The 25,808-nt window shown below is 25.9% G+C and overlaps 1 protein-coding gene across 3 annotated transcripts in view; it reads right to left on the bottom strand.

Moving 5' to 3' along the window:
- Positions 1-7,994: 7,994 nt before the first annotated feature.
- LOC134837800 (protein O-mannosyl-transferase TMTC1-like) overlaps positions 7,995-25,808 on the bottom strand; it is a 65,219-nt gene continuing 47,405 nt past the window's right edge. For 2 of the 3 annotated variants that reach the window (XM_063853188.1, XM_063853189.1), the window contains 10 exons: positions 17,113-17,290; positions 16,936-17,009; positions 13,112-13,432; positions 12,858-13,047; positions 12,506-12,792; positions 12,163-12,420; positions 11,049-11,248; positions 9,476-9,611; positions 9,126-9,264; positions 7,995-8,456 (listed from right to left, as the gene is read on the bottom strand). In XM_063853188.1, the coding sequence (XP_063709258.1) occupies positions 8,061-8,456; positions 9,126-9,264; positions 9,476-9,611; positions 11,049-11,248; positions 12,163-12,420; positions 12,506-12,792; positions 12,858-13,047; positions 13,112-13,432; positions 16,936-17,009; positions 17,113-17,290 (2,179 nt within the window). In that variant the 3' untranslated portion in view covers positions 7,995-8,060. The remainder of the gene's footprint in view (positions 8,457-9,125; positions 9,265-9,475; positions 9,612-11,048; positions 11,249-12,162; positions 12,421-12,505; positions 12,793-12,857; positions 13,048-13,111; positions 13,433-16,935; positions 17,010-17,112; positions 17,291-25,808) is intronic. The other variant, XM_063853190.1, reaches the window with a different exon arrangement.

Raw genomic sequence — 25,808 nt, 5'->3', positions numbered from 1 at the left:
TTTTAAACTTTTTAAAATTTTGATAATTTTTGTTTAAATTTTTTTAATTTCTAAAAATTTTTTTTCATAAAATATTTTTAAAAAAAAATTAGATCAAAATAAAATTAAAATGAAAAGAAAAAATAAAAATAAAATAAAACTAGATCAAATTAAATTTAAAATTAAATAAAAAACATTAATTAGTTTAAAATAAATTTAATTTGATCTTTTAAAAATAAATTAATTAAAAAAATAATTTATTAAACATAAAAAGTCAATAAAAATAAATAAATTAATTTAAATTTTAAAAATTCAAAAAATATTTTTTAAATAAATGATTAATTTTAAATAATTAAAAATTATTATTTAAATAATTATGTAATTAAATAATAAAAAATAATTTAAATAAATAAAAAAATAATTAAATCAATTAAAATTAATTTTTTAATTAAAAAAAAAATTTTAAATTATTTTTTAAATAAATAAAAATTATTTTCTTGTAATCATTAAATTAGTTTTCTTTCTTAACCATTTTTTTTTTTTTTTTTTTTCATCAATATATTTCCATTAAAGATAAAAGTTTCTTTAAAGAAAACATTTTTTTTTACTAAAAAAATAAATAAATAAAACTAAACAAAAATTTTCATTTTAAATCAATATCTATCGAGCAAGACGTTGCTTACCTTTCTTTTCTCTATTTATTTATAAGTTTTAATTTTAAATCCAAAGCGAAACTCTTAAAAGACAAACAAAACTTTTCTTCCAAACTCTTTCAAGAAAGGTGTTAAATATCGAAAATTGTCTATTTTTTCGTGTACTTTTTGTATTTATTGTTGGATTTGGAGAAAAAAACTTTTTTTTGTGCCATATCTTGTTGCGACGTGCTTTGCCGTAAACTTTTTTAAAACTATTTTAATGACTTTCTATTTTTTTATTCCTTTTGTTAGGTATGCTCAGCTACTCGATGAAAGATAAAAAAAAATAGTTTATTGATTTAAAAGGACGCCCCCTTTTTACTGTTAACTCCATAAATATTTGATTATGCGTCGCAATGCCTGCTTTTCCGCGTGCTGCAGTGAAAATTTTGTATTTTATCGACAGACGATATTTAATAACAAGTTATTATTACCACATTACGGCTCGTGACAATTTTAATGATATAATGTCAAAATCACGCAAAATTTGTCGCGGAGACATGAAACTATTTATTTACCTTCCTGCGACGACGACGACGACAAAACGCGCGCACAGACAAAAATGTATATGATTTCGTATTTAATTGTATTGTTAAAACAGAACAACGGAAAAATAAAACATGAAATTATGGCATGCGTGTCTGCTTCCACAGAAAAAAAGCAAAGCCGCAGAGAGCTTTCTCCTCGTTATTATTAAAATAAATATGTGCGGAGGGAAAAGGACGACGTCGCAGTAAAACATTACAAACAGTCACCATTAACTAGTAATTAAATTTAATAATACAATAAGCTATACTCGAGTCGCTTCGCTCTCTATGTCGTTGTCTGGAAAACATTTTAATTTGCGCGCCAGTTGTGATAATTTTCGGAGTTGTGTTTCTAAATTTCAACGAAACGATACCTACTCTCAAAAGCTCAACTTTGTACTAGTTCGCGTTTGAAGCTGCATAAATGCACAAATGCACGGAACAACAAAACGTTGTGATTGCAGAAAATAGGTACATGAAAAGTGTGTCTGAATGTTAGCTTTGAACTCGTAAAACAGAAGCGCGCGTATGACACTTGACCTGTGAAATGCATTTTAGCTTGAAAATTATGAATTTTGGGCATTTCAAAAAATTTTAATAAAAAAAAGTTAAAAAAATTTATTTTAAATTATTTTCAAATTAATTTTTTAATCCAAAAAATTTTTTTTAAATTTTATATTAAACATTACTTAATTATTTTATATTTTAAATAAAAAAAATATAAAAATTTATCAAAATTTTTTTTAAAAAATATTACAAAATTTTTTTAAAAAATATTTTTTCATTGAAAATTATTAAATATTTTTAGTTTTTTATTTTTTTAATTTTATTTAATTATTGAATTATTAAATTATTGAATTTTTGTATTTTTTAATTCTTAAACATAAATTAAATGAAATAAAAATTACAATTAATAAAATATTTTTTTTAATTTTGAAGAATTTTTTAAATTTTAGAAATAAAAAAATTAAAATTTTTAAATTATTTTCAAAAATACACTTTTAATAAAATTTTTAATAACAAATCGACACATTTTTTTCATTTCCCTCTAAAACTAGAGATTTGTGTGCGAAAACACTTGAACCAGAATAATATTTCATACATTTATATTTCAGTGCACAAAACAATGAAATCTGAATAATAATTTTAGAAACATAAAACGCACAGCAACATTTTCGTTGCAAACACACAAAAAAAAACAAGCAAAACAGTCAGTTGGCGTTGTTTGCCTCTTCTTCATCGTTTCGCCCGTTTCGCGCGATTCATATTCATAATATTAATACAACATTTGCACACACTCTGAATTTTGTGCCGATACAAACATTTTCCAGTCCAACAATACTCGAACGAACGTATTAACAGGCAATCGTACATAAATATAATTTCAATTCATTTTTTTTGTCTGTTAAAAAACTTTTTTATGTGCGTTTGGCTAAACTCCAAAAAATTAGATTTTTTTTTCTATAAATTTGAATTTAAATTTTTTTTTCGTATCTATAACGATAGTTTATAACCAAACAAAATAGATTTTTTATTACATTTTTTTTTTTCAATAAAAATCGAAACAAAAATCGCACTCGAGTGGAATGAGATGTCATGTCACGGATTTTTTCGCCGCCATTTATTGACCTAAAGTTGGGAAATCAACTGTTTGTTTTTTGTGTGTGTTCATAAGCCATTGATCATATTTCCTCTACAATTTGGGGTTAATTTCGGCTCGACTTGATTTGATGCAAATTTAATTCATTTTTTGTGAAATTGGCCGAAAAAAAGGGTTAAAAATTTCGCGTGCACTCATAAATCGCCAATAAACACATAATCTTTATCTTAAAAGCCTCATTAATATTACAACGGAGCACAATATTTATTGTTCATTGACACAGAAATCCGGGCCGCCCACATTTCGCTTGTCTTTTGCGATAAAAGGTCAACTTCGTCGTCGCATGTTGTTCAGTTCATCGAATAAAAGAACATAAAGGCACTAATTAATTACACTCTTTAACAAACGATAAAAAGCATTCCAACAAAACACAATTTAATCGTAAATTTTTACGTTTATCAGCGAAAATGACGCGATGACGATAATTTGAAGGAACATAACGGCATAATCGATAAAGGAGGGGGAATTTGTTGAAGTGTAAAGGACAAGAGTGGTTTTTGAAGTAATTTTCATGATTTATTTTTTTGTAAAATTTACAAGTTTCTATTTTTGAAAAAAAATATTTTTTTTTAATTTTTAATAAAAAAAAAATTTTTTTAAAATTGAATTGAAATTATTTATTATTTATTTAAATTATTTTTTATTCAACATTATTAATTTCATTTCATTTCATTTAAAAATAATTTTAAAAAAAATTAATTAATTAATATTTTAGTTTAAAAATTATTTTTTTAATTAAAATGTTTTAACTAATTGATTTTTTTATTTATTTTATTATTTTTTTTTTAGAAAAATAACGGAAGGACTTCAAAACAATTAAAGAAATTTTTTCTGAAAAAAAAATCACAAAATTGAAAAAGAAATCAGGAAAACCTTTTAATTGCTCGTCGTTGCTCGCATAACCTTTAAACGCACAAACAACTATTCGGAAAATGTTTGCGATTTCGTGTTCGGACACAATTAATTAGCCATGAATGAATGGATTCCCCAACAAAAAAAAACTACTAACTTGTCGTTATCGTGCCACAAAACTATTTCAATCACAGAAAAATTGTATTTTTAGATCACTGCCCGATATTTGGCAAACAATTCGCTGTCAAATATTTAATTGACTGTCAATTTTTTTTTGTTTCATTTTTTTTCAACATTTTTTTGTTTTGTCCTAAAAAAATCTAATTCGATTAAATGACTTTGTGCGACTTTTTTTTCTAATCCGAACTCATTTATCACGAATTTCGTCGTATTTTTGTGTTAAAGCTCAAAAAAGCAACGCATGAACGAAAATTGATCACCTCAATGTCAAGTCTGGGCGTTAATGAACGAAAAGTTGCCAGACAAAACAAACAAACAAGGATGCGTAAAATGACGCAAAAATAAACATTGCTCTCATGAAATAATAGGGAACGTGCTTAACGCGTTAAAACTCACACGAAATCAACACCGGAGAGGGAGTGAAAAGTCAATGTACTAAATAATTAAAAGACGAATGACAAAAGGAGGAAAAAAACAAGAAATGAACGTAAAAAGGTGTTTTTTCAAAGAAATCGTAAGGGAATTAAATTTTACAACGAATTCTTTGATCATTCTTTTTTTTGCTTCACAATTGAAGAAAAAGCGTTACTTTGTCAAACCAGAAATTTTTACACAAAAGATTTTCCGCATGTTTGTTTGTTTGTTTCGTTTCAATTTCAAACATTTCAATTAAATCCGTTTTTCGTGGAATTCGGGATTTACACGAAAAATCTTTTTTGCGGCTTGGCATCAACACAAAAATGTCAACAAAGCCCCATATCCCCGATTGACGTGACTACTGCTGCGTTGCAAACATTTTCCCAAGAGTGACGGAAAAACGAACTTCGGCGAACAAGGAAGAAGGCGAAGAGAAAAGAATGTTGTGAGCGAAGAGTAAATAAAAATTTTCGTTTGTAACGGAGAAGCACGTGCTTAATGAAAATTTTCTTATGTGTGGTGTTTGATGAGCGCGCATGTAGAAAATTTGTTTGCATCAAGAAGCTTTGTGTGTCTTCGGGAGGAATGTTTGAAATTAGTTTTTTGTGGAAATTGTAATGAAGGTTTGATTTTTGCTTTGATTTTGATTCTAAAATTATTTTTCAATTGAAAAATTTATTGAAAAATATTTCAAAATATTTTTTTAATTATTTTTTTAAATAACAAAAAAAAATTTTAAAAATTATTAAAATATTTTTCACACTTTTTAAATAATTAAAAAAATATAGAAAATTATTTCATATCAAGAAAATTATTAATTTATTAAAAACAATTTAATAATTAAATAATTAACTAAAAATTAATTAATTAATTATTTATTAAAAATTTAATTAAGAATCAAAAATAAGATTTAAAAAATTTGAATATTTTCCTCATAAAAATATATTTTAATAAAATATTGTAAAATAAATAAAGTACAATATAAATTTTATAAATCAATATAAATTAATAATAAATAAAAAAATTTAAAATATTAATTTTTTTAAATTATATAAAATAAAAAAAAATAGGTATATAAGAAAAATTAAAATTATTTTTTTTTTATTTAAGGTAAAAATTTTATTTTAAAAAATTTGAAAAATAATTTTTTTTTCAATACTTTTAATTAATTGAAAATCACAAATAAATTAATATTTATTTAAATTTTAATTATTATTTATGAAAAGTATATTTTAATGATCAAAAGAATTCAAAGAACAGAATTTTTTCAAAAAAAATTTTTTTGTAAGGTAATTTCGAAATATAATAATTCATAAATTTTCCCTTTTATAATTTTCCAATTTATTTCCATTAAAAAAAATTTCTGCTGAAAACATAAAAGGTACCTTTGTATCATTAAAATCGACTCTACATCAAGTCAAGTCAACTTCACTTCACTAACAACTTACCTTTAATCAGCTTTTCCATCTTTTTTTTCCAAGAGACTTAATTTTCTTCTTCTAACAAGCAAACGAGGACGACGACGACAAAGAATAAATAACAATATCTTTCTTTTGTTCCAACGTCAACTCATCTTCAAGCCAAACGTTTTTAACGAAAAATAAATAAAAAAAAAAGAAATTTTTTTACGAAGAGACAAAGTAGGTCAGGAAGTCATCAATGTTATTTATCTATATATTTTATTTATTTTTATTTTTTTTAAAGGAAAAAAAGAAGAAAAAAAACAATTCCGTAGAATGCAGCCTTGACTCGAATCGAGTGGATAAATGATTGAGCAAGCAAATGTAAAAGTTGCAAATTGAAAGAAAAACTATTTTTTTCTATTTATATTTTTTTTTGTCTTTTATTTCTTGCTTGTGTTTTATCATTATTATAATAATAATGTTTTATATTGTAATAATACTCTTATTTAATACCATTTCAATTCAGTTCGGTTTTTTCTTGCGTTTTTAGCTTTGAGCTATTTGGAAACTTTTTTCTTCCTTTAGTTTTTTTATACAAATGGTTTGTGATCCCAATGATGTTTTTATTTATTTTTTTAAATTCTTCCATTTTTTAGTTGATAAAATTATTAATTCTTTTTATTTTTATTTACTTGCTATGTACTCTAGTTTGTTATTTATTATTGTTTCATCATTACTTTGTTTTCATTTTAAATTAATTTTTTTAATCCTATCCTATAATCCTCATTATTTATTTATTTTTTTCATTTTTTTTTTTTTATACAAATAAAGTGATAATTATTATTTCCATTATCATTATTATCAATTAATAATTGTTACGTAAAAAACTATACATTCCTCTGTTTTTCTCTTATTTTTTATTTTTATCTCAATTTGTGATGTTTTTCCTTACAGCTACGTTATTTTTTATTTTTTTATAAAATATTTGCATTTTTTTAGTTGTCTAGAAAGATTTCTCAGAATTAATAATTATTTTATTGTTAAGTTTTTTAATCAGGGATTATTGATGCGAAAAATAACCAGACGTCTCCATCGAATGTCAATTACGATTTTTCACATAAATAGTCCCCAAAGCATTATTATCCGTAAAATTATGGTACTCATCTATATTTTATATTCAAATTACTTCTTTTTTCCTCCTTCCCATTATTTTATCGTACTTTGTAATAATAATAATTTCATTGCACAATTCAATAAATTTAAGTAAAATTGAATGAAATGGTAATAGTCGAATGTAGAAATATGTAGATGTACGTTACTTTATATCGAGAATATAATGTAATAATCAATTCATATATCTCTGCCGTGTGTAAACGTATTTCAATTCATTTGGGGTCGGAATTTATGATTTGCTGACAGAATGTTGGAGCAGAGATGTAGAAAAATGGATTGATTTTGATATAAAATTGATTTTTTATTTTTTTAATTAATTTTTATTGAAATATTTTGAAAATATTCTGATAAAAAATATTTTAAATTAATTAATTAATTAAATTTAAAAATTAAAATAATTAATAAATTAATTAAATATTTAATAAAAAATTAAAAATAATTAAATTAATTAATTAAAAAATTAAGTATTATTAAATTACTAATTTAATTATTAAATTAAGTAAAAAATTAATTATTTTTAAAAATTTTTAATTTTATTTTTTAATTTTTAAATTTTTAATAAATTTTTTTAAATTTAAAAATAAAATTTTGAATAATTGACTGAAATTAAATATGGATTTTTAATTTAGCATTAAATTTTAATTCTTTTATTTGAAATTTTAATTAATTTTTTTTGAAATTTTCTTTTTTTTTATTTTTGGTCAGAATTTTAAAAAAAATTAATTTAATTATTTAAAATTAATTTTTTAGATTTTTTTATTGACTGAAATTGAACATCCCTGCTCCGTCCTTTCGACAAATCAAACAAAAATTACGTTTTCTAATCGGTAACTCGCATAAAATCAATATTAAAATCACATCTGAATAACTGAACGGAATTTCCATCGCGGAAAATATTGAGCTCTATATTTTATTTACAACAACATTTTTTTTGTACATGATTTAACCCTTTTTCCCTTTTCGTTATTTACTTGTATTGATTACCTTTAATTCAGTTTATTGTCGTCATTACGTGCATTAATCTAAATAAAATCATCATCATCGTGTTCTGTTCGTGTTTCCAATTATTCGAGTAATTTACGATAATGACGACATTTGTTCCGTTTCTTCATTTTTTTCGAAAAACAGTCTTTCAAGGGACTTTTTACATTTTTTTTCTTACTCACAAGCACTTTTACAGTTTTTCCAAGATATTCGGGAGCAATAATGGCGCAATCGAATCTTCTTCCGTCAGCACTTTTGTGTGTCTCGTTTTCGCATATCGCTTCGATTTGCTCTCAACGTCGCTCGTTTTGCGTTCACTTGTCGACGCGGAAGGTTGCGATGCGGAAATTCCCGCTTTTCGTGTGATAACGCGGTCCTTTTTGCAACTTTGACTCGTATTGTCGGAGCGATTGCAATGACTCGATGCCGCCGTCGAGGATGTTTGTGTCTTGGCATGATGATGATAATTTGAATGTACAGGTGGTTGAAGGTTATTAATGTTGTTATCTGCGTTGCGATCAGCGCTGTCGGTAGATCTGCCGTTGCTACTTGACGTTGAAGCAGCGGGCGAAGACGTGGATGTCTGCTGCGTGAATAATGGGGTGAAAACAAGAAAAATTGTGGTCGTTTTAGAATAAATTGTCTCGTTACGGAAAGAAGACAGGAATAAAAATTGCATCGTGATAACTTGTTAAGCGGGAAAAAGCGTTCGTTATTGGACAAGATGAGTAATAAGTGTGTCAAAATGCACGTTTTGATGAATTTCATGACAGAAAGACGTCATTTTGAGTCCTTACTTTACATTTTTATCATTTTGACGAACTTTAAGAATTTTGAATTTTTCTTCATTTTGAATTTTTTTGATAAATATAAATAAATAAGTTTTTATTTAATCAAAAATTCTTTTAAAGAAACTTTAATAAAATTAACTAATTATTTTAAGCGCCATCTGTCGTCTATTTTTCATCTCAATTTGAGATTCTCAAAACACTTTTTTTCCCAAAAGATTTTTTTATAAATTTATGTCCCTTAACTTCTCAAATGAGCTTAAAAATTTAATTTTCAACAAAAATTACGAAGTTTCCAAATTAAAGCGCCATCTATCGACTATTTTTATCTAAACTAATTTTTAAAAAATTGTCAGTTGAAGATTTTTATCGTTTAAAAGTCCTTTCATTATAAATAATTTCTTTCCTGTCTTCTTTTAATTACCTCTTCAGCAAATTAAACATTGAAAAAAAAATGCAGAACTCACCTTCGTCTCTCTTATTAAGTTGTCATTATCATATATCATGGCACGATTTCTCAACTCATGCTTTAGACTCCAGTCACGAAGGTAAATATTTGATTGAGTTGGTACGAAACCATTAGAACGTTGTATCACAAACTGCCACCTGATGTGAAAATTTTGTGAAAATACAAAAATACTGTTAATATTGTATCATCTACTTCTCTTTCAGAGTCCAAATGCAACTCAAATACGTGAACAAAAAAAAGTATAAAACGAGAAAAAAAAATGGCAACTTATGTTCACAGACACTTTTTTGCTGCATTTAGAGAATAAAAAAAACGGAGAAAGGCGCTTCGTACAAAATAATTTATTACCTTAAAATTAGTTGGTGCAGTCGAGAATTTTGTCCAAGTCGACGTAATGTACGACACGTTCGTGTTAGTGCCGTTTGATGGGTACTCGTAGCTCGCAATCCACTTTGGTACTGATAAAGTGCTTCATGCAGCAGATCTATTCGGAAAAAGAAGAAAGAAAAAATGTGAGAGAGAAATGGAATGACAAGGTGAGTACTCGCTTCTCGTTAGATTGACTAAATAAATGGTAATTGATGAGATGCAATTATTTGATACACTTTTAATATAAAACGTTTGCTTTTTACGCTTCACATACACGAGAGTACAATAAATTCACAATAGAACCGTTTATAGACTCTACTTTTCCTTCTCTTTCTTCGGTCGTCTTCATCTTCGCTCCTGAATTAGATTCCCATTTGATTTATGAGCGAAAATGAAAAGATGCTTTTGTAATAAAGTTCTTCGTGTTGTCCAAACAGATGTTGTAGCGAAAAGAAAATTAGATTTTTAGCACCGCGTAAGACGAAGAAGAGAGTTCATAAATTGTAGAATTATTGCTTTGTTTGGAAAATAATTGCCTTTTATGCTGTTTTCTTCTTGTTCTGTGTGATAATTTGCTTTCGATGATTTTTCGATTGAAGACGGTTCATTTTCAATCAATTCAACACCCTTTTTTAAGGAAATTTCCGGAAAAAAATTAATTAAATTATATTGATTTTTTATAAAGTTTCACATTTTGGTACTCCTCATTTAATTTTTTTTAAATTTAATTTTATATTATATTTTTTAAGATTTAATTTTATATTATATTTTTTAATTTAATTTTTAAATTAAATTTTTAATTTAATTTTTAAATTAAATTTTTTAATTTAATTTTTAAATTAAATTTTTAATTTAATTTTTAAATTAAATTTTTAATTTAATTTTTAAGAAATATTCAAACAAAAATTATTTTTCACATGTTTGAACTTCTCAAGCTTAAAAAATAATTAAATTTACATTTTAGTACTCCTCATTTGACTTTTTTTCATTTAGAATAAATTTTGATCAAAAACTGGTTTTTCACATTTTTATACTCCTCTCGATTTAAATATTTTAATGATTTCTCATTTTGTTACTCCCCAATGTTAAAAAATTAATTATTTTCACATTTTTTAACTCCTCACATTTCAATTTTTTTTATATTTTAACATTTCGTTATTTCTCAGTTCACAATTTAATACTCCTCATAACACAAATCTTCAACAACACGCATTTATCTTGGAAATGCGGTAAAAATCAACGCTTTTTATCTCGATGTTTTGATCGTGTTTGTTATTTATTGTCCATAAATAATAAATTGGGTGCTGACACTGATTGAAATTTTAATTAAATATGAAGCCATTTCAGGCAACAATGCACGAAAACACACACAAAACGGTTTGTTGATGTTATTATTGTATTTATTTCATCAATCAAAATTTAAACTTTTAATTGCTTTTGGGAACGGGACGAGAGCGAGAGTGAACATGAATAATTTCATGGAAAATCATATTCAAGCGAATTCCCATTCAGGGATCGAAAATATCGATTTTCTATGCAAAAAAATACTTACGATGCTCATACAACCAATCGCCGTATTGCACTCGCAAATCGGCATTTTTGGGATTTATTTGAACGACACGTTGCAAAATACGCCCCGCCGACCAACCACGATAAATTTTCACTAATTCTAGATAAGCAGGTACGAATCGTGGCTCCAGCTTTATGCAGCGCTCCAACAAATGCACAGACTCGTCTGTTTTATTGCATTTTCTGAAAAAGAAAGAAAGAAAAAGATCAATTTTAAAATTTCTTGTCTTCCGAAGTATCTCTTGACAGAAAAGTTTAAATTAAAATAAACAGAAAGTAAAATTATGAGGGAAAATATTGACTTGCTTATTAAAAAAAAATAAAAATAAATAATAAAGAAAGTTGATATTAAAAGTTTTTGCTACTTTTCTCGTTCTTTTTTTTTAATTTACAAAAAAAAATAATAATAATAATAAAAGTAGACAATTGTTAAATAATAATAATGGAGGAAAAAATATAACAAGCGAATAAAAAGTTATTTTCAATTTTGAAATACTTTTGAAAAGAAAAACAGCGCGCAACGCAAAGAGCACGGAAAGAATTTAAACTTAATAGGCACTTGCATAACTTCCTCAATTTAGCAATAATTACTTTTCTTCGCAGAAAGCTCAAGTTTTTTTTTCTATTTTTTCTGTCCTTTGTTATTATTATTTTTCTATGTCAGGTAATTCTCTTTTTTTCGTTGTATGATTAAAAAGAAAAAGTTTGTCTGTCGAGAAGTACTTAGAAATTTTTAATAACTATATTTTAATGACCCATGAAAGGAAATTAAATGCTGTTGTGCGCCATATTTTATTGAAAAGTTTTTTAAATCGTTTTAACAGAAAAAACAATATTTAAAAAAATTACATTAAAAAATTTTGTCTTTTAAAAAAATTGAAAAAATTAAAAAAATTTAAAAAATTAAAAAAATAAAAAAAAAATTAAAAAAAAATTAAAAAAAATTAAAAAAAATTAAAAAAATTAAAAAAATTAAAAAAAATAAAAAAAATTAAAAAATTTAAAAAATTAAAAAAATTAGAAAAAATTAAAAAAATTAAAATTAATTAATAAACTTTTTTAAAAAATTTGTATAAATAAAAAGAAAAAAAACTCACCTGTACAACCTCCCAAGGTTATAATGCGCATTAATATGCTCGCTCGAATACCGTATGGCAGCTAAAAAGTGTTGCTCCGCCATTTCGGGACTATCGAGCAACGTACCGAGATTATTATGAGCACTTGCGTAACTGGGCCACAATCGCAGCGCCTCATGATAATGTCGAATCGCGGATTCGTGTTCCGCTGAATCACGTAAAAAATTGCCAAAATTGTAGTGCATTTTGGCATTATGTGGAAGAACTTTCAATCCAGCCCTGAAACGAGAGATACAAAAAAAAAGTATATGTTAGCAGATGCTTGCGGCGGCGAATGCTGCGATTGATTGATAGACAAACATACCTTAATAGACTTTCTCTCGAATTCCAGTCTTTATTTCTACAAAGTGTTTTGAGACAACCAGCTGTGAGCAGTAATATACTCGTAATAATTATGATACATCTGGATTTTGGCATGGCATGCCATAAATTTTGCGCGCCATACACAACTAATAACACACAGCCTATGCTAGGAATATACAGAACGCGTTCAGCGACCACAAAGCCAACCGTGACGAGTAAATTTGTTGCGGGCATAAATGGCGTAATCAACATCATAATTCCCAAAACGAGGGGAACATGGCGATGATGCTGCAAAGGTAATTTATTTACTTATTTTTTCTTTATTTTTTTAGGTTATGAGAAAAAAAACTAACCTCAAAATCCATGAGCGCCCGATACGAAAGCAGAATTAGCACGAAAAACGTCACGAACGTCAAAATGTTGCGTGCATCGCTGATGGATGTCACGAGCGGTATCGAGCCCATTTGCCAATCGTGACTCAGTGTCGACGGGCAAAGCAAGAGCCACCAATTGAACGCCGCCAGATAACAAAATGTCATCAATCTACAAAAAAAAATGAATTATTCTTCGCTTGTTTATGCTTTATAAAAAAACAATGGAATCTCACCTCACGTAAATGTTCGGATGAAACGCCGCTGGATTGTCCTGCTGTGAGAATCGCGGAAGCGATCCTTGCAACAATGCCAAACGGATTGCCAGCAGCACGCCCATCGACAACAAAACACGCGAAAAGCGTCTCGCAAACTGATACGTTTCCTCGCTCCATCGCACATCGACGATCGTTCGCTTGAGTGACGGCCAACTTTTGTACACGTCAAACATTAAATTGATTAACAGCACCGTGATGCCCGTCTCTTTCGCTAACATACTAAGTCCGCCCAGAATAGTGCTGAGCAGTATCGAGGTACTGTCGGGATCGTCAATTTGCCTGCATGAAAAATAAAATAAAAAAAAAAATTTATTTGAAAAAATAACTTGAAATCATAAATTAAAATTAATTAGCCACTCATTCTTTCTCCCTTACCAGCATACTTTTCATTTCACGATAATAATCTCGCTTAAAATATTGCACGCGCGCACACAAAAAAATGTACGCTTTATGATTCGTGGAATGTTTAAAGAATGAAGTTCGTTTTTCCTCTCTTTTATTTCGACATCAAAATGTTTTATTTTATTACTTTTTTTTTTTGCGGGAGGTAATTAAAAGTGACGACGACGAGAAACAAGACGAAAAAGCACGTGTTTGTTTAAACAAAAAATTTTTGAGGACAATGCAAGAAATTAATTGGCAACAAAATAAACCACAAGAATGGACCGATAAACTACGACGAAAGACTAATGAACTTGTTCTTTGCTATTTAACCGCAAAGTTGATTAAAAAAATTTTAATTGGATATTAAAACTTGATTTTCGATTGAACCGAACGTAAAAAGAGATGAAAAGCGGAAGAAAGGGGTAGTTAAAAATTGAGGGAATTTTAAATATTGATGAAAAATTTAACTCAAGGAAGTTTGCTTTCTACAAAAATTGATTTTGAGTTAAATAAAATTTTAAAATAAAAATATTCGACTTAAAAAAATATAAAAATAAAAATTTTATCTAAAATTTAACAAAATATTTTTTTTTAGCTTGAAAACTTTAAATACTTTCAAAATAAAAATTCTAAAAAAATATTTTTTTTTAATATGAGAATTAAATATTGAAAAAAGTGAATAAAAAATTCAGAAAAAAAAATTAAAAAAAATTAATTTTTTTTTAATTTTTTTTTTTATTGAAAAATTAAAAAAAATTTTTTTTTTTGAAAAATTAAAATTTAAAAAAAAATTATAAAATCGAAAAAAATATTTTTTTTTTAAATATGAGAATTAAAAATTAAAAAAAAAAGAAAAAATATATAACTTGAAAACTTTGAATATTTTAAAATTAAAAAAAAAAATAAAAAATTGTGAAAAATTAAATATAATTTTGTAACCATGAGAATTAAAACATTTTAAAAAATTATAATTTTTTTTAAATTTATTTTTTTTTTATTAAAAATCTTATTTTGGGAAATAAAATTTAAATCTCATAAAAAATAATAAATATTAAAAAAAAAGAAAAACACGAATGCTTAAACTTTTTTTTCACAAAAATTGCTTAGAGCGAAATAAACATAATTTTTCTGCTAAATGCCTCTCTTTTCGTCAAAATCCCCGTCGTATCGACACTCCATTCATCATTTTTCCGTATTTATCGTAGCATAAAATATTCATTAAAAATCCAAACTTTTTTCCCTCAACGAACTTTGCGAGCATGGCAAACACAAAGACAAATGATATCGGATAAGGAATTAATTCAAATTTAATCAACGACGAGTCAAACAAAAAAAAAAACTTTAAAACAACTGAAAATGAGTAAAAACAACCGAAAAGTTTTGTTCCGTTTCGTTTTTTTTTTGCTTTTACAACCGCCGCCGTAACTTATGCTTTGTTTATTCAACTTATCAGCATGTTAAGCCTCACTCAACAAATTTTAAATAATCAAAAACGTGCACGATGTTGGCACACAAAAAAGAAGACGGAAATGGTTTTGCCCTAATGAACTTTCAAGTTTTGCTGTTTGTTTGCGAGCTGCTTGCATGTTGTTGCTGAATTTTCAAAACAATTTACATCGACCATAAAACTGTTTTTTTAAACTCTTTTGTCTCTCGCACACGGAGAACTTGATTCAGTCATTCATTTCTTCACTCAATTCACCATGCGCCTGTTTCCTCGATAGACACACAAAACATATTTTCCCATGAAATTTTAATTTATTGCAATCAGCTCGTTTTTCCGTGTCGGCTTTGTATAGTTTTCTTTTTTATGCGAAGCGCAACGGAACGCTATAAATTTTAATGTATTTTTTTTTAGAGTCATCGTTGTTGTTATGCTGCTGCTTATAAGAACAGAAGAGCGAAAAAAACCTTTTTGTAGTTATAAAAATAATAATAGTCAAGTGCTTTTTCATGGCAAACTACTTTTAGAGACTTGTCTTTTGTGTTGTCGTGCTCGAGAAAATTTTCGATAAAAGTTTTATTTTGTTTTTTCGTGGAAAGATGACAGTTGATGGGATGCGGCGGTTTCGTGTCAAGCATATATTGGAAAAGTTGCTAATTAAATTTGAAACGTTCATAAGAGATGTCACAACTTTCGAAGGTTGCGAAAATATTCAATTCCCTGATCAAAATAAGAAAGTTTTTTGGAAGGGAATTGAAGATTTTATGTCGAAATTTTTGACATGAAATGTCTTTTGAAGAAGAGAAAAAGTTCAGAGTTCATGAAAGTTTATTTAAAGAAATATCTTGACGATTAAAAGATGAGAAAAATTTTACTTTAAATTTAATTTTGAGGAAATTTTAACATTTTTTTTAATATCTTAATTTTTTGCTATTTTAAACAAAATAAAAAATAAATTAAAAATTAATTATTAAATTAATATAAAAAAATTAATTTATTAAAAAAATTAATTAAAATAAAAATTTTAATTAAAATTTAAATTAAAAAAATTCAATTTTTAAGTCAAAAATAAAAATATATAAATTCTTTAATTTTATTTTTTTTTTATTTAATTTTTTTGTTTATTTTTTTTATTTAATTTTTAATATTATTTTTAATTATTTTTTATTTTTTTTTATTTTATTTTTTATTAATATTTTTTTTAAAATTAATTATTAAAAATAATTTTTTTTTTCATATCAAAAATTAAAAAATGAAATTTACACTAAAAATAAAAATTAAAAAAAAATTTATTAATTTTTTTAAATATCAAAAAAGTATTTTAATTAATTTTTGTCTCTAAATCATCCCGAAATTAATTTCAATAAAACTTTTCATACTCAAAAAAAAGTTCTTAAATTTTTAATATGAAAAAAGAAACTTTTCAAAGCACAAGTGTAGAAAAATGCACTTTCCTTATAAACAAATACCAATTTTCCGCTCCTTAAATTACTAAACAACCTCCATGCACTTTTCATGTTTATTTTTTTCGTTTTTGCAACTTGAGAAAAAGCGAAACAATGATGAAGTACTGAGAAAATACTCGAAAAAAGATCACGACATCGTAAAAAAAATGAAGACAAGACAGATATTAGTTCTCGCTCGCTTTATATTCATGAGACCAACAAAACCGCAGACTACTATATTTTTTGCCTGCCTTGTTGCTTGTCTTATTATGAACTTGCTCTTGTTTCTTCTTCTTTTTCTCAGAAAAATATGTATGGAAAGTTATTAAAGTTTCCACAGAAAATTCATTAATTCTTTTTTTTTTGTGGTATTTGCTGCACTCAGAAACTCAGCGAAGAGTTCGTTCGTTGAATATTAAGCAAATATAAACTTTGCACACTACACATTATTAATAAACTTTTTTCTCCCTCTTAGAAAAAAAAAATAAAAAAAAAAATGAGGAACTTACCCGTGATACACTAAAATGGACACAAGAAAAAATATACAGGCAAGAACATCGGCGCGACCCACAATTCCGGTAACCTTGAAAGAAGAGAAGAAAAATAAACATTTTTTAATTAACATGAATTTTGCATGCGGTGACATTACAAGGTTTCAAATTTTTTTTAATGTGAAATATACTTACAGCTTCCGTGTGGATCGGATGTATGGCGAAGAGTATTCCCGCGAAAATGGCGAAATTCTTGCGCAATCCCGCGATTGTCGTGCACACTTTGGTGAAAAGAACGCATGCCACGGCATGAAGCAGGACATTTGTCGCGTGAAACCAAATTGAATGGAGTCCGAAAAGGACGTGATTTAATCTGGAATGAAAAATAAAATAAATTTTTTGTTAGATTTTTAAGCCTTTTTACATTTTTTTGGTATAAAAATATTTTTATTTTTGGTTTTTTTTTTCTTTTTGAACCGGAAAAGAGGGAATTGTTGCTCTGCGACGTAACCATGAACCTCGCTCGTGATTGATATTGATATAAAAGAAATGAAAAGTACACAAAGTGTATCACCTTTAAATCCCTTTGGAAGGTGAAAAAACACGTTTTTGATTTTCTTTCGCATTTCTCATAGCGAATTCCCCCGCAATTCATTTTTTTCTCTCTCATCCTTTCTTTTTGCTCCTATCTCAATATTTTGTCTGTCTGTAGTATTTATTATTAAAATTATAAAAAAAAATAAAATATTAAAAATTAAATTATAAAAATTTAATTAAATAAAAAAATTTAAATTTTCTTGAAAAAATAAATGAAAATATATATATAAAAAATAAAATAAAAAAAATATTTAAAAATTTAATTATAAAAATTAAATAAAAAATTTTAAAATTTAAATATTTTCAAAAATAAAATAAATAATTAAAAACTTTTATAAAATAAAACTAAATTAAAATTTAAAATTTAAAAATAAAATTAAACTAATTTAATTAATAAATATTAAAATAAATTTAAAAAATTAATAATAATTTATTTTTTTTTATTTTATAAAAAATATTTTAAAAACGTATTAATGAAAAATAAAAAAAAAATTAAACAAAAAATATTTTTTCTAAAAACTAATTAATTAAATAATTATTTAAAAAAAAATAAATTCTACTCAAAAATTTAAAAAAAAATTACCTAAAAAATTTATTATTTTTTTAAGTTTGATATTTTATTTCAATTTAAAAAAAACTTTTTCAACTATTGTAATAATATAAAATTATTAAAAAAAAAATTTCAAAAAATTTATAATTTAATTAAGTTAAAAATTCATTTAATTTTTTAATAAAATTATGGCTTCAATATTAAATTAAAAAATTAAAATAAAAAATTAAATTAAAGAAAATTTTTAAAAATAAAAAAAATTTTAATCATAAAAAATGTCAAAAATCATATTAAAATGTGTCTAAAATGTCAATTCCCGTCATTCATCGAGGTCTCCATAATTTTTTTTTTATCAAGGGACATATTTTTGTCCCTTCCATCCAAATGTCTCTTGAAATTTGATTTAAATTCAAACATCGCCCAAGGTCACGGACACTTTCTCTCCTCCTGCAATTTTTCATTTTTTTTTTCTATTTTACATACACGAACAAAAAATATGAAAATTCTTTGATGAAAACTCCCAATTCGTATTCCAATCATGTTTGCGTCGACAACATTTTTTTTGCTCCTTCGTCGTCATCACAAACACTCACTCATCCGACTCACAACAACACGAAATTACATTAACTCGATGAAATGTGTTGATAACGATAAGTTGATTTGATAGCATCTGTTTATGTGTGTCTGTCTTTCACTTCAAATTTTTATTGTTGTTCTGTGTGTGCGACACGTCTTCGATTTATCTGCGAACGACGACGCAAGTGACAAGAAATGTTTTCAGAAATTAAGTTAGACACATAATAATGATAATAATGAAGTAGCAGGAGGAAGAAAATGAGAAAATTTCGCGGAAATTTGTGATTTTGAAGCGCTTTAAGGCTTTTTCTCGTTTAGCTTTAAATGAATTTTGAGAATTTGATGAAATCCGATCCAATTTGCGACTCCTCTCACTTTCTCGAGATTTTTTAAGGAAAGAATTTAAGAATTGCTCAAAGGCAATTTATTCAATATTGGACATCTTCAACATTTATAATTCCATTTAAAGTCCCCTTGAATTTTTTTTTCATGCTTCGTGTTCCGAGAATGGCTCGAAATCAGAATTTTATGTATTCAAAATAGGTTTTATTTTAATATTTATGTCGACTCGAGTTGAATGTTGTCTAAAGGAAGGAGAAACGTTGTAATAAAAAAAATAAGATGAGAAAATTTCATTCTTTTTCAATATTGAATGAAATTTTTGTCATCTTAACAACAAAAATTTAGTTAAAGCGTATTTTTTCGGCTTTAACTACATTAAAAAAGGAAATTTTTCGCAAAATAAAATAAAAATCAAGTTAAGTTGAGAAACTCTTTGACAGCACAAGATAAAAAAAATCCTCTTGAGAAAGAAAAAAATAATAATATTGTCGTTTTTTCTTTTTTTTTCAAAAAAAAAACAATCCTCGACAGAGGCACGAAATTTCTTAGAAGAAAAAAGGGAGTTACAACAATAACAACAAATATTTAGACATCCGTCCATTCCCATACCACACGAAAAAAAGTATTTTTTTTTTGAGACATTCATTCGAGACGACGGCGAGCAACCAAGTGGCAGAAGACGAAAAAAAATAAACAATTAGATTAAATGTTCACTGACTTGATGACTCAAACACGTACGTGATTGGAGAACTAAACATTTTTTTTCTTGCCTATTTTGCCTCGCAGGAAAAAGGGCACCCACACTTTTTCCATTCATTTTTATTATTTTTATTATTATTTACAAATAACGTGCCTCTCTAATGTGGTTTCGGAGCAAAAATCAACGGAAATCCACTGAATGGGATTTTTTTTGCCATCTCTTCTTTATGAAGATTGCAATGTGACCTTTTACCTGTAAAGCTATGAGAAGACATCAGACAGGGAAAAAAGTGATTTCTAATGACGACAAAATCGTAAGGGACAACATTTTAATATTCAACTCAGATAACGCGTCCAAGAAAGAAAAGATTTCTTTTCTTTTAATAAAATCATCTTTTTTGCCCCTTTGGTGGTCTTTGCGCGGTAAATGTGATTATTTCGCATTCATATTTGTATTTACTTTGTTCACTGAACAGGGTTGGAAAAACTTTTTATACTAATTTTTATTTGTTTTGAAGAATTTGAAACAAGAAAAAAATTAAAAAAAAAATAAAAATTAATTTAAAAAAATAAATAATTTAAAAAACTCTAAGAAATTAATTAAAAAGAAAATAAAAAAAATAATTATTTTATAAATTAATTAATTAAATTAAAATTAATTAAATTTCGTGAAAAAAAACTTAATATATTTGAAAACTTAATAATCAATTAATAATTTTAATTTAAATGCTTAAAAACATGTTAATTTTTTTTTTTTAAATAAAATATTATAAATAAATAAAAAATTAAAATATAAAAATTAAAAAAAAATTACAAAAATGGTTTTCAATAAAAAAATTTCTTTTAAAAAACACTTTGACTTGAAAATTTTTTTTATAATTTTTCATATAAAAATTAGCCAAATTAGATTATTCTTTTATAATTTTTTTTTTATATTTTTTAATTTAATTTAATTTATTTTATTTCTTTTATTTTATTTAGTTTTATTTTATTTAATTTTATTCGATTTTATTCAATTTTAATTTTAAAAATTTTAATTAAAAAATTTAAAAATTAAAATTGTATTTTTTTTTTCAATTTTTCTTAAATATAATTTTATTTTCATTTTTTAATTTTATTAATTTATTTTATTCAAAATTTTTTTTAGCCCTGTCATTAAATATCTCCCTTTAACGACTCACCAAACACAACCAACAACGAACGAAAAAACAACGAGAATCGATAAATTTGTCTATTTTCCATTCACTTTGCGGCAGCGGCGGCAATGAATAGCAAAAGCAAACAAAAAGCCGAAATCCCTAAAGTGAATTTAATAACATTTATTTAGGTGTTTGTTTGCGCATACACACACACACACACACACATCGAGCAACCGACATGCCAAGACTACCAAATAGTGTTCAATTTTAAATCAATCAGTGCCTTTAGTGCCGCTCGCTTTTTGCAATTATTTACGGCAAAACAATGGAATCCCCTCAGTGCAGAGAAAATAGTTTTGGTGAAATCCTTTTTCGTTTTATTGCGCCCCTTTTTGTAATCAAATTCATGAACTTTTTAATTAAACCAATAATTGTAATTAATTTAATTAAACTCGGAAAATTTATCCATTGAGGGGTTTCTAAAAAGGTATTTTTCAATTTTTATTACCTGAATACCCTTTTCATTAATTATTAATAACCAGAAATATTTTTCAAGGAATTTTTCGATGGTCAGTGCTTTGCAGGTGTTGTTACAGCACAAAAATTATGAACAAAAACAAAGCAAAATTTTATCTCGGAAAATGCAGTATGAGAACATGTGTGCATCACTAAATTATTATTGTGTATTCATCACCTTCGCACATAATCATCATCATCATACTTCACATTTATTATATTTTTGTATGACGTACAACCGCATGAATAAAATAAAATGCTCGAAAAAAAAAAGAACGGAGGAAAAGGAAAATTAAAGTGTTATAAAAATAAAAGGAGAAAACAAAAACAACAAAAAATGGTAATATAAACTTGAATACAACATTTTTCCTTATCTCTTACGTTTGCTTTTCTCGTATTTTATGGATGGGGCTTAGAACGAACATTTTTTGTGTTCGTTTGGATTTAAAAAAAAATCAATACATTTCAGGTTCGAAGATTTTTTTAAATTTTTCTTTTTTTAGATTTTTTTTTAATTTTATTTTTAATTTTTTTTTTGTTTTTTTTTTTTTTTTTTAACGAATTTGGAAATTTGCTAATTTAAATTTTTTTAAGACTTTAATTTTATATAAAATTTTAATGTTCAACTTTTTTATTTTTTTTTATTTAGAAAAAAATTTTATAAAATTTTTAAAAATATTTTTAGCACTTAGCATTCAAAATTTTATTTTCTTTATAAATTATTTTTTTTTTAAATAAATTATTTTTTTTATTTTAATATTATTAACTTGAATTCATTTTATTTTAATCAATAATTTTTATTTATTTATTAATTTATTATTAATTATTTAGTTTTTAATTCACTTAAAAAAAAATAATTATATTAAAATAAAAATTCAAATCAATATTTAATTTAAAATTTTAACGTACAAATTTTTGAATTGACAGAATAAAAAATTTGTTACATTTTATTTAATTAAATTTTAATTTTAATTAAAGTCGACTCAAAAGCTATAAAAAAATTTAAAAAAATCTTAAATAAATAAAAATCAAATTTATTATTTTTTATAAATTATAACATTAATTTTTTTAAAAATTAATTAAAATTAATTTTAATAAATATTTAGCTATTTATAGTTCAAAAGGTATTTTATTTAAATTAAAATATAATTTTATAAAAATAATTTCAAAAAAAAAATAAAAATATAAAAAATTGAATCTAAAAATTTAAGAAAAATCTCTTCAAAATCAAAGAATTTTTAAATGAAATTTTTTACGCCCTCTTAAGAACTTAAGCTTTGAAAAAATAGGTCAAGCACGCTAATTCAGCTTAAAAATTCCGTAAAATGATGCACCATCATCATCACAATAGTTGTAGCACTCCGTGAGCGTAAGAGAAAGAGATGCGAAGAAGAATGGAGATAGATAGACAATGATGCTTGCTTGCACACATTTTAATGTTGCTTATATTCATTAAAGGCCTTTCAAAACCGTAAATAAAATGTTTCTGGCTTAAATACACATTACTTTTGCTCCGTACATGCATCTCTATTGTCTGTTCCTGTTCATTGTTGAAAAACACAAAAAAAAAACGAAAAATGAGGAAAGAGATGTTAAAAATAGTGCAAAAACCATTATATACATTAAAATGATGTGGTTTTAACTCTTTCATTCACTTCACTCATGATGTGCAGCTTTTATTATTTTTTTTCTTGTTCATTGTTCGAAAACGCAAAGCAGGAATATTGACTAACTAGGTGAAGAAAGAAGAGAGGAAAAAAATCACTCATTAAGAGGAGAGGTTTCAATTCAAACCGACAGGAACATTTTCGAAAACCATTTGGAAGATTAATGTAACGACAATGCTTAAGCTTCGTCTTTAATAAATATAAAAGCATTCTGAAAATAATAAACAAACAAGTCTCAAGTAAATAGACGAGGGAGAGACGAGCATTTATGCAGATTTGCGACCACTTGTAAACGTATTAAATGTTTGCTTGTTGACAAAGAGCGTAAATCGTTTCTCTGTATCATTGGGAGCTTTTCTGTTCTTCCTCTGGCGTGTGTGCATGCGATTTATATTTAAATAATCGGCTTATGATAAGGACTCTATCTCTCCCATTCTCTCTCTCTCTTTCTCTCCGGCAACATGAATCGGATGAAAGCCTTATTCAAACAAGATTAAAAATTTGTTCATGTTTGAATTAACTCAGCATGATGATGAGAGAAAAGCAAATACGGACACCAGCCAAAGTAATCTTTTGATATTTAAATGTGTATGAGACCAAAATTGGGCTTCACAGCGGGATTCCGACGAAAAAAAGCTCATATATTGATTGAAATCATCAATCGCCTGCCAAGCACACACCCGCAACATATACTTTAAACGACACACTCTCAAAAAACATTTGATTCCTACTTTTTTTTCTCTACATGTGAATTTTGCGCACAATTCCACTCAATTAACCTCCCTACAGTCCTTTGCTTTGATCAACTTTGACAGAGGATAAAAAAAATCTGGAAAACTATGTATATGCCCACTTTTGACTGAAATTCTACAAAAAAAATCAATGAATGAAAAAAATTCCATAAAACATTCATGATTTTTTTGTTCTACTTTGTTGGTACAATGACACTCTGACCCCAATCCGTGCTGCGTAGATTTTCCCAACAAATCACATCAACATTCATAAAAACTTTTTCTCTCTTCATTAATATTTATAAAAAACAAATTGTAGCTCAGTCAGTCCAGTTTCATTAAAGTTAAAGTAAAAACACAGTAACGAGCTCCGTCCAATTTATCATCATTGGAAAGTTTTCGTCGAAAGCTTTTCATCTCATTTCATCAAAGGGAAATATTTACATAAATATTCAACGGAAAATTTCGTAGCTAGATGCAAGTTTAAATATTTATTCGTTCTATGCCAATCCAATCTACGAAATTCGCATCTGTGTTTCGGGAACGAGTTCGTTTACCTTTTAAGGAAAAGAATTTAAATTCTTTCTTTAAAGAGTTAAAAAGTTGTCACAAAAATTTCGTTCAAATTGAAAACTTTTTGACAGTCTTCGTTCAAGTTGTTAACTTTTTAAATGGTTTAACGTAATTCACATTTTTTGTGTTGTGTGAAAGTTTTGTGTTTCGCGCAAGTAAAATATTTTGCGAGGTATAATGGGAAGTTAAGTAAATTTGTATTTTTTTTTTTTTATTTTTACTCATTTAATTTTTTTTAGGTTTATGTCAGCTTATTGAATACCGAAAACAACCTTTAAAAAAAATATGATGAAAAATTCAAAATTAAGAAAAAATTGCTGATTATCAAGAAAAAATGTATTTTTGGAAAGCCTATGAGATGTAAGAAAGTTTAGCAAAAAAAGAGGACCTGATAAAACTGATAAGAATAATAAAAAACAAAAATAAAGCTCAAAGTCAAGTTTGAATAATAGTTTGCTGAAGCTCAAGATCAAGTCATAACAAATACAAATTATAGGAGCCGAGTACAGAAAAAAACATAAAATTGATAAACCTGGAATAATAAAGATTTCACATTCTGTAAAAGCAGAAGCCGATATTTTTAGAACAAGCGGAAGGTTCGATTGTCTTCGAGTAAATAGTAATACAATTTTTCTTATTCTGTTCGAGTTGTTATAAGATTTGAACTTATAAGATTTGAATTGAGTACAAAAATTTAATTTAAGAACTGATCAACAAAGATCGATTTTTTTCTCTTGATACAAAAAAAAGATTCACATAAAATCTCATATATTATTGAGATTTTATTTAAGATTCTAACTTCATGTTTAGATTCTTTACAAGAATTCAGTAAATTTTTATAAATTAACAATTTTTCTCAAATAATTAGTAGACATCTGCTTTCAATCTCGCATTATAACTCGATAATTTCGAAACTTCAATTTTTCACAATTTTTCATTTCGCCAAAACATTCTTCATAATTTTTTCTGGGTTATTGAAATAGCGAAACCACTTTGTACGAAAAAAGGAAAACTTTTAAAAGTCCTTGATTTATGACGTTTTTATCCTTTTTTGAAAAAAAGTTTTGTGGCGACGACTGTTATTAAGTACTATCAGCAAAATTTGTAATTTTTTTATTCTTTGTGATTAATTAGTTAGTCCGCTACTGTCGACCACAAAATAGTTAAAATACTTCTTCTTTGTTTTGAAAGCAGAGTGAAAAAGAGTTTAAAACCGGAATCGGATTATATCTTGTGTCTGTCATCTTTGTTACAATTCAAAACTTGTTGGCAGCAAGAAAAAGAGTGAAGTAGGTCATCAAATCATTAGCAAAATGGAAATCTAACCTTATTACAAAAGTAAAGTAGAGAGATAGATTGAAGAGGAATGAATTACTAATGAATGACAGAGAATGAGTTGTACATTGGCAGAAATAATAGCTGGCACATCTTCTTGCAATTAATTTCCGTTAAAGCTTTTACCTTTCCGTGTGCGTTGCCTCCTCGTCTTTCAATTTCCAAT

The sequence above is a fragment of the Culicoides brevitarsis genome, chromosome 1, assembly GCF_036172545.1.
Source record: "Culicoides brevitarsis isolate CSIRO-B50_1 chromosome 1, AGI_CSIRO_Cbre_v1, whole genome shotgun sequence".
NCBI classification, from domain to species: Eukaryota; Metazoa; Arthropoda; class Insecta; order Diptera; family Ceratopogonidae; genus Culicoides; species Culicoides brevitarsis.
Note: the sequence above shows the minus strand (reverse complement) of the source record. Positions and strands in the feature narration are given on the sequence as shown.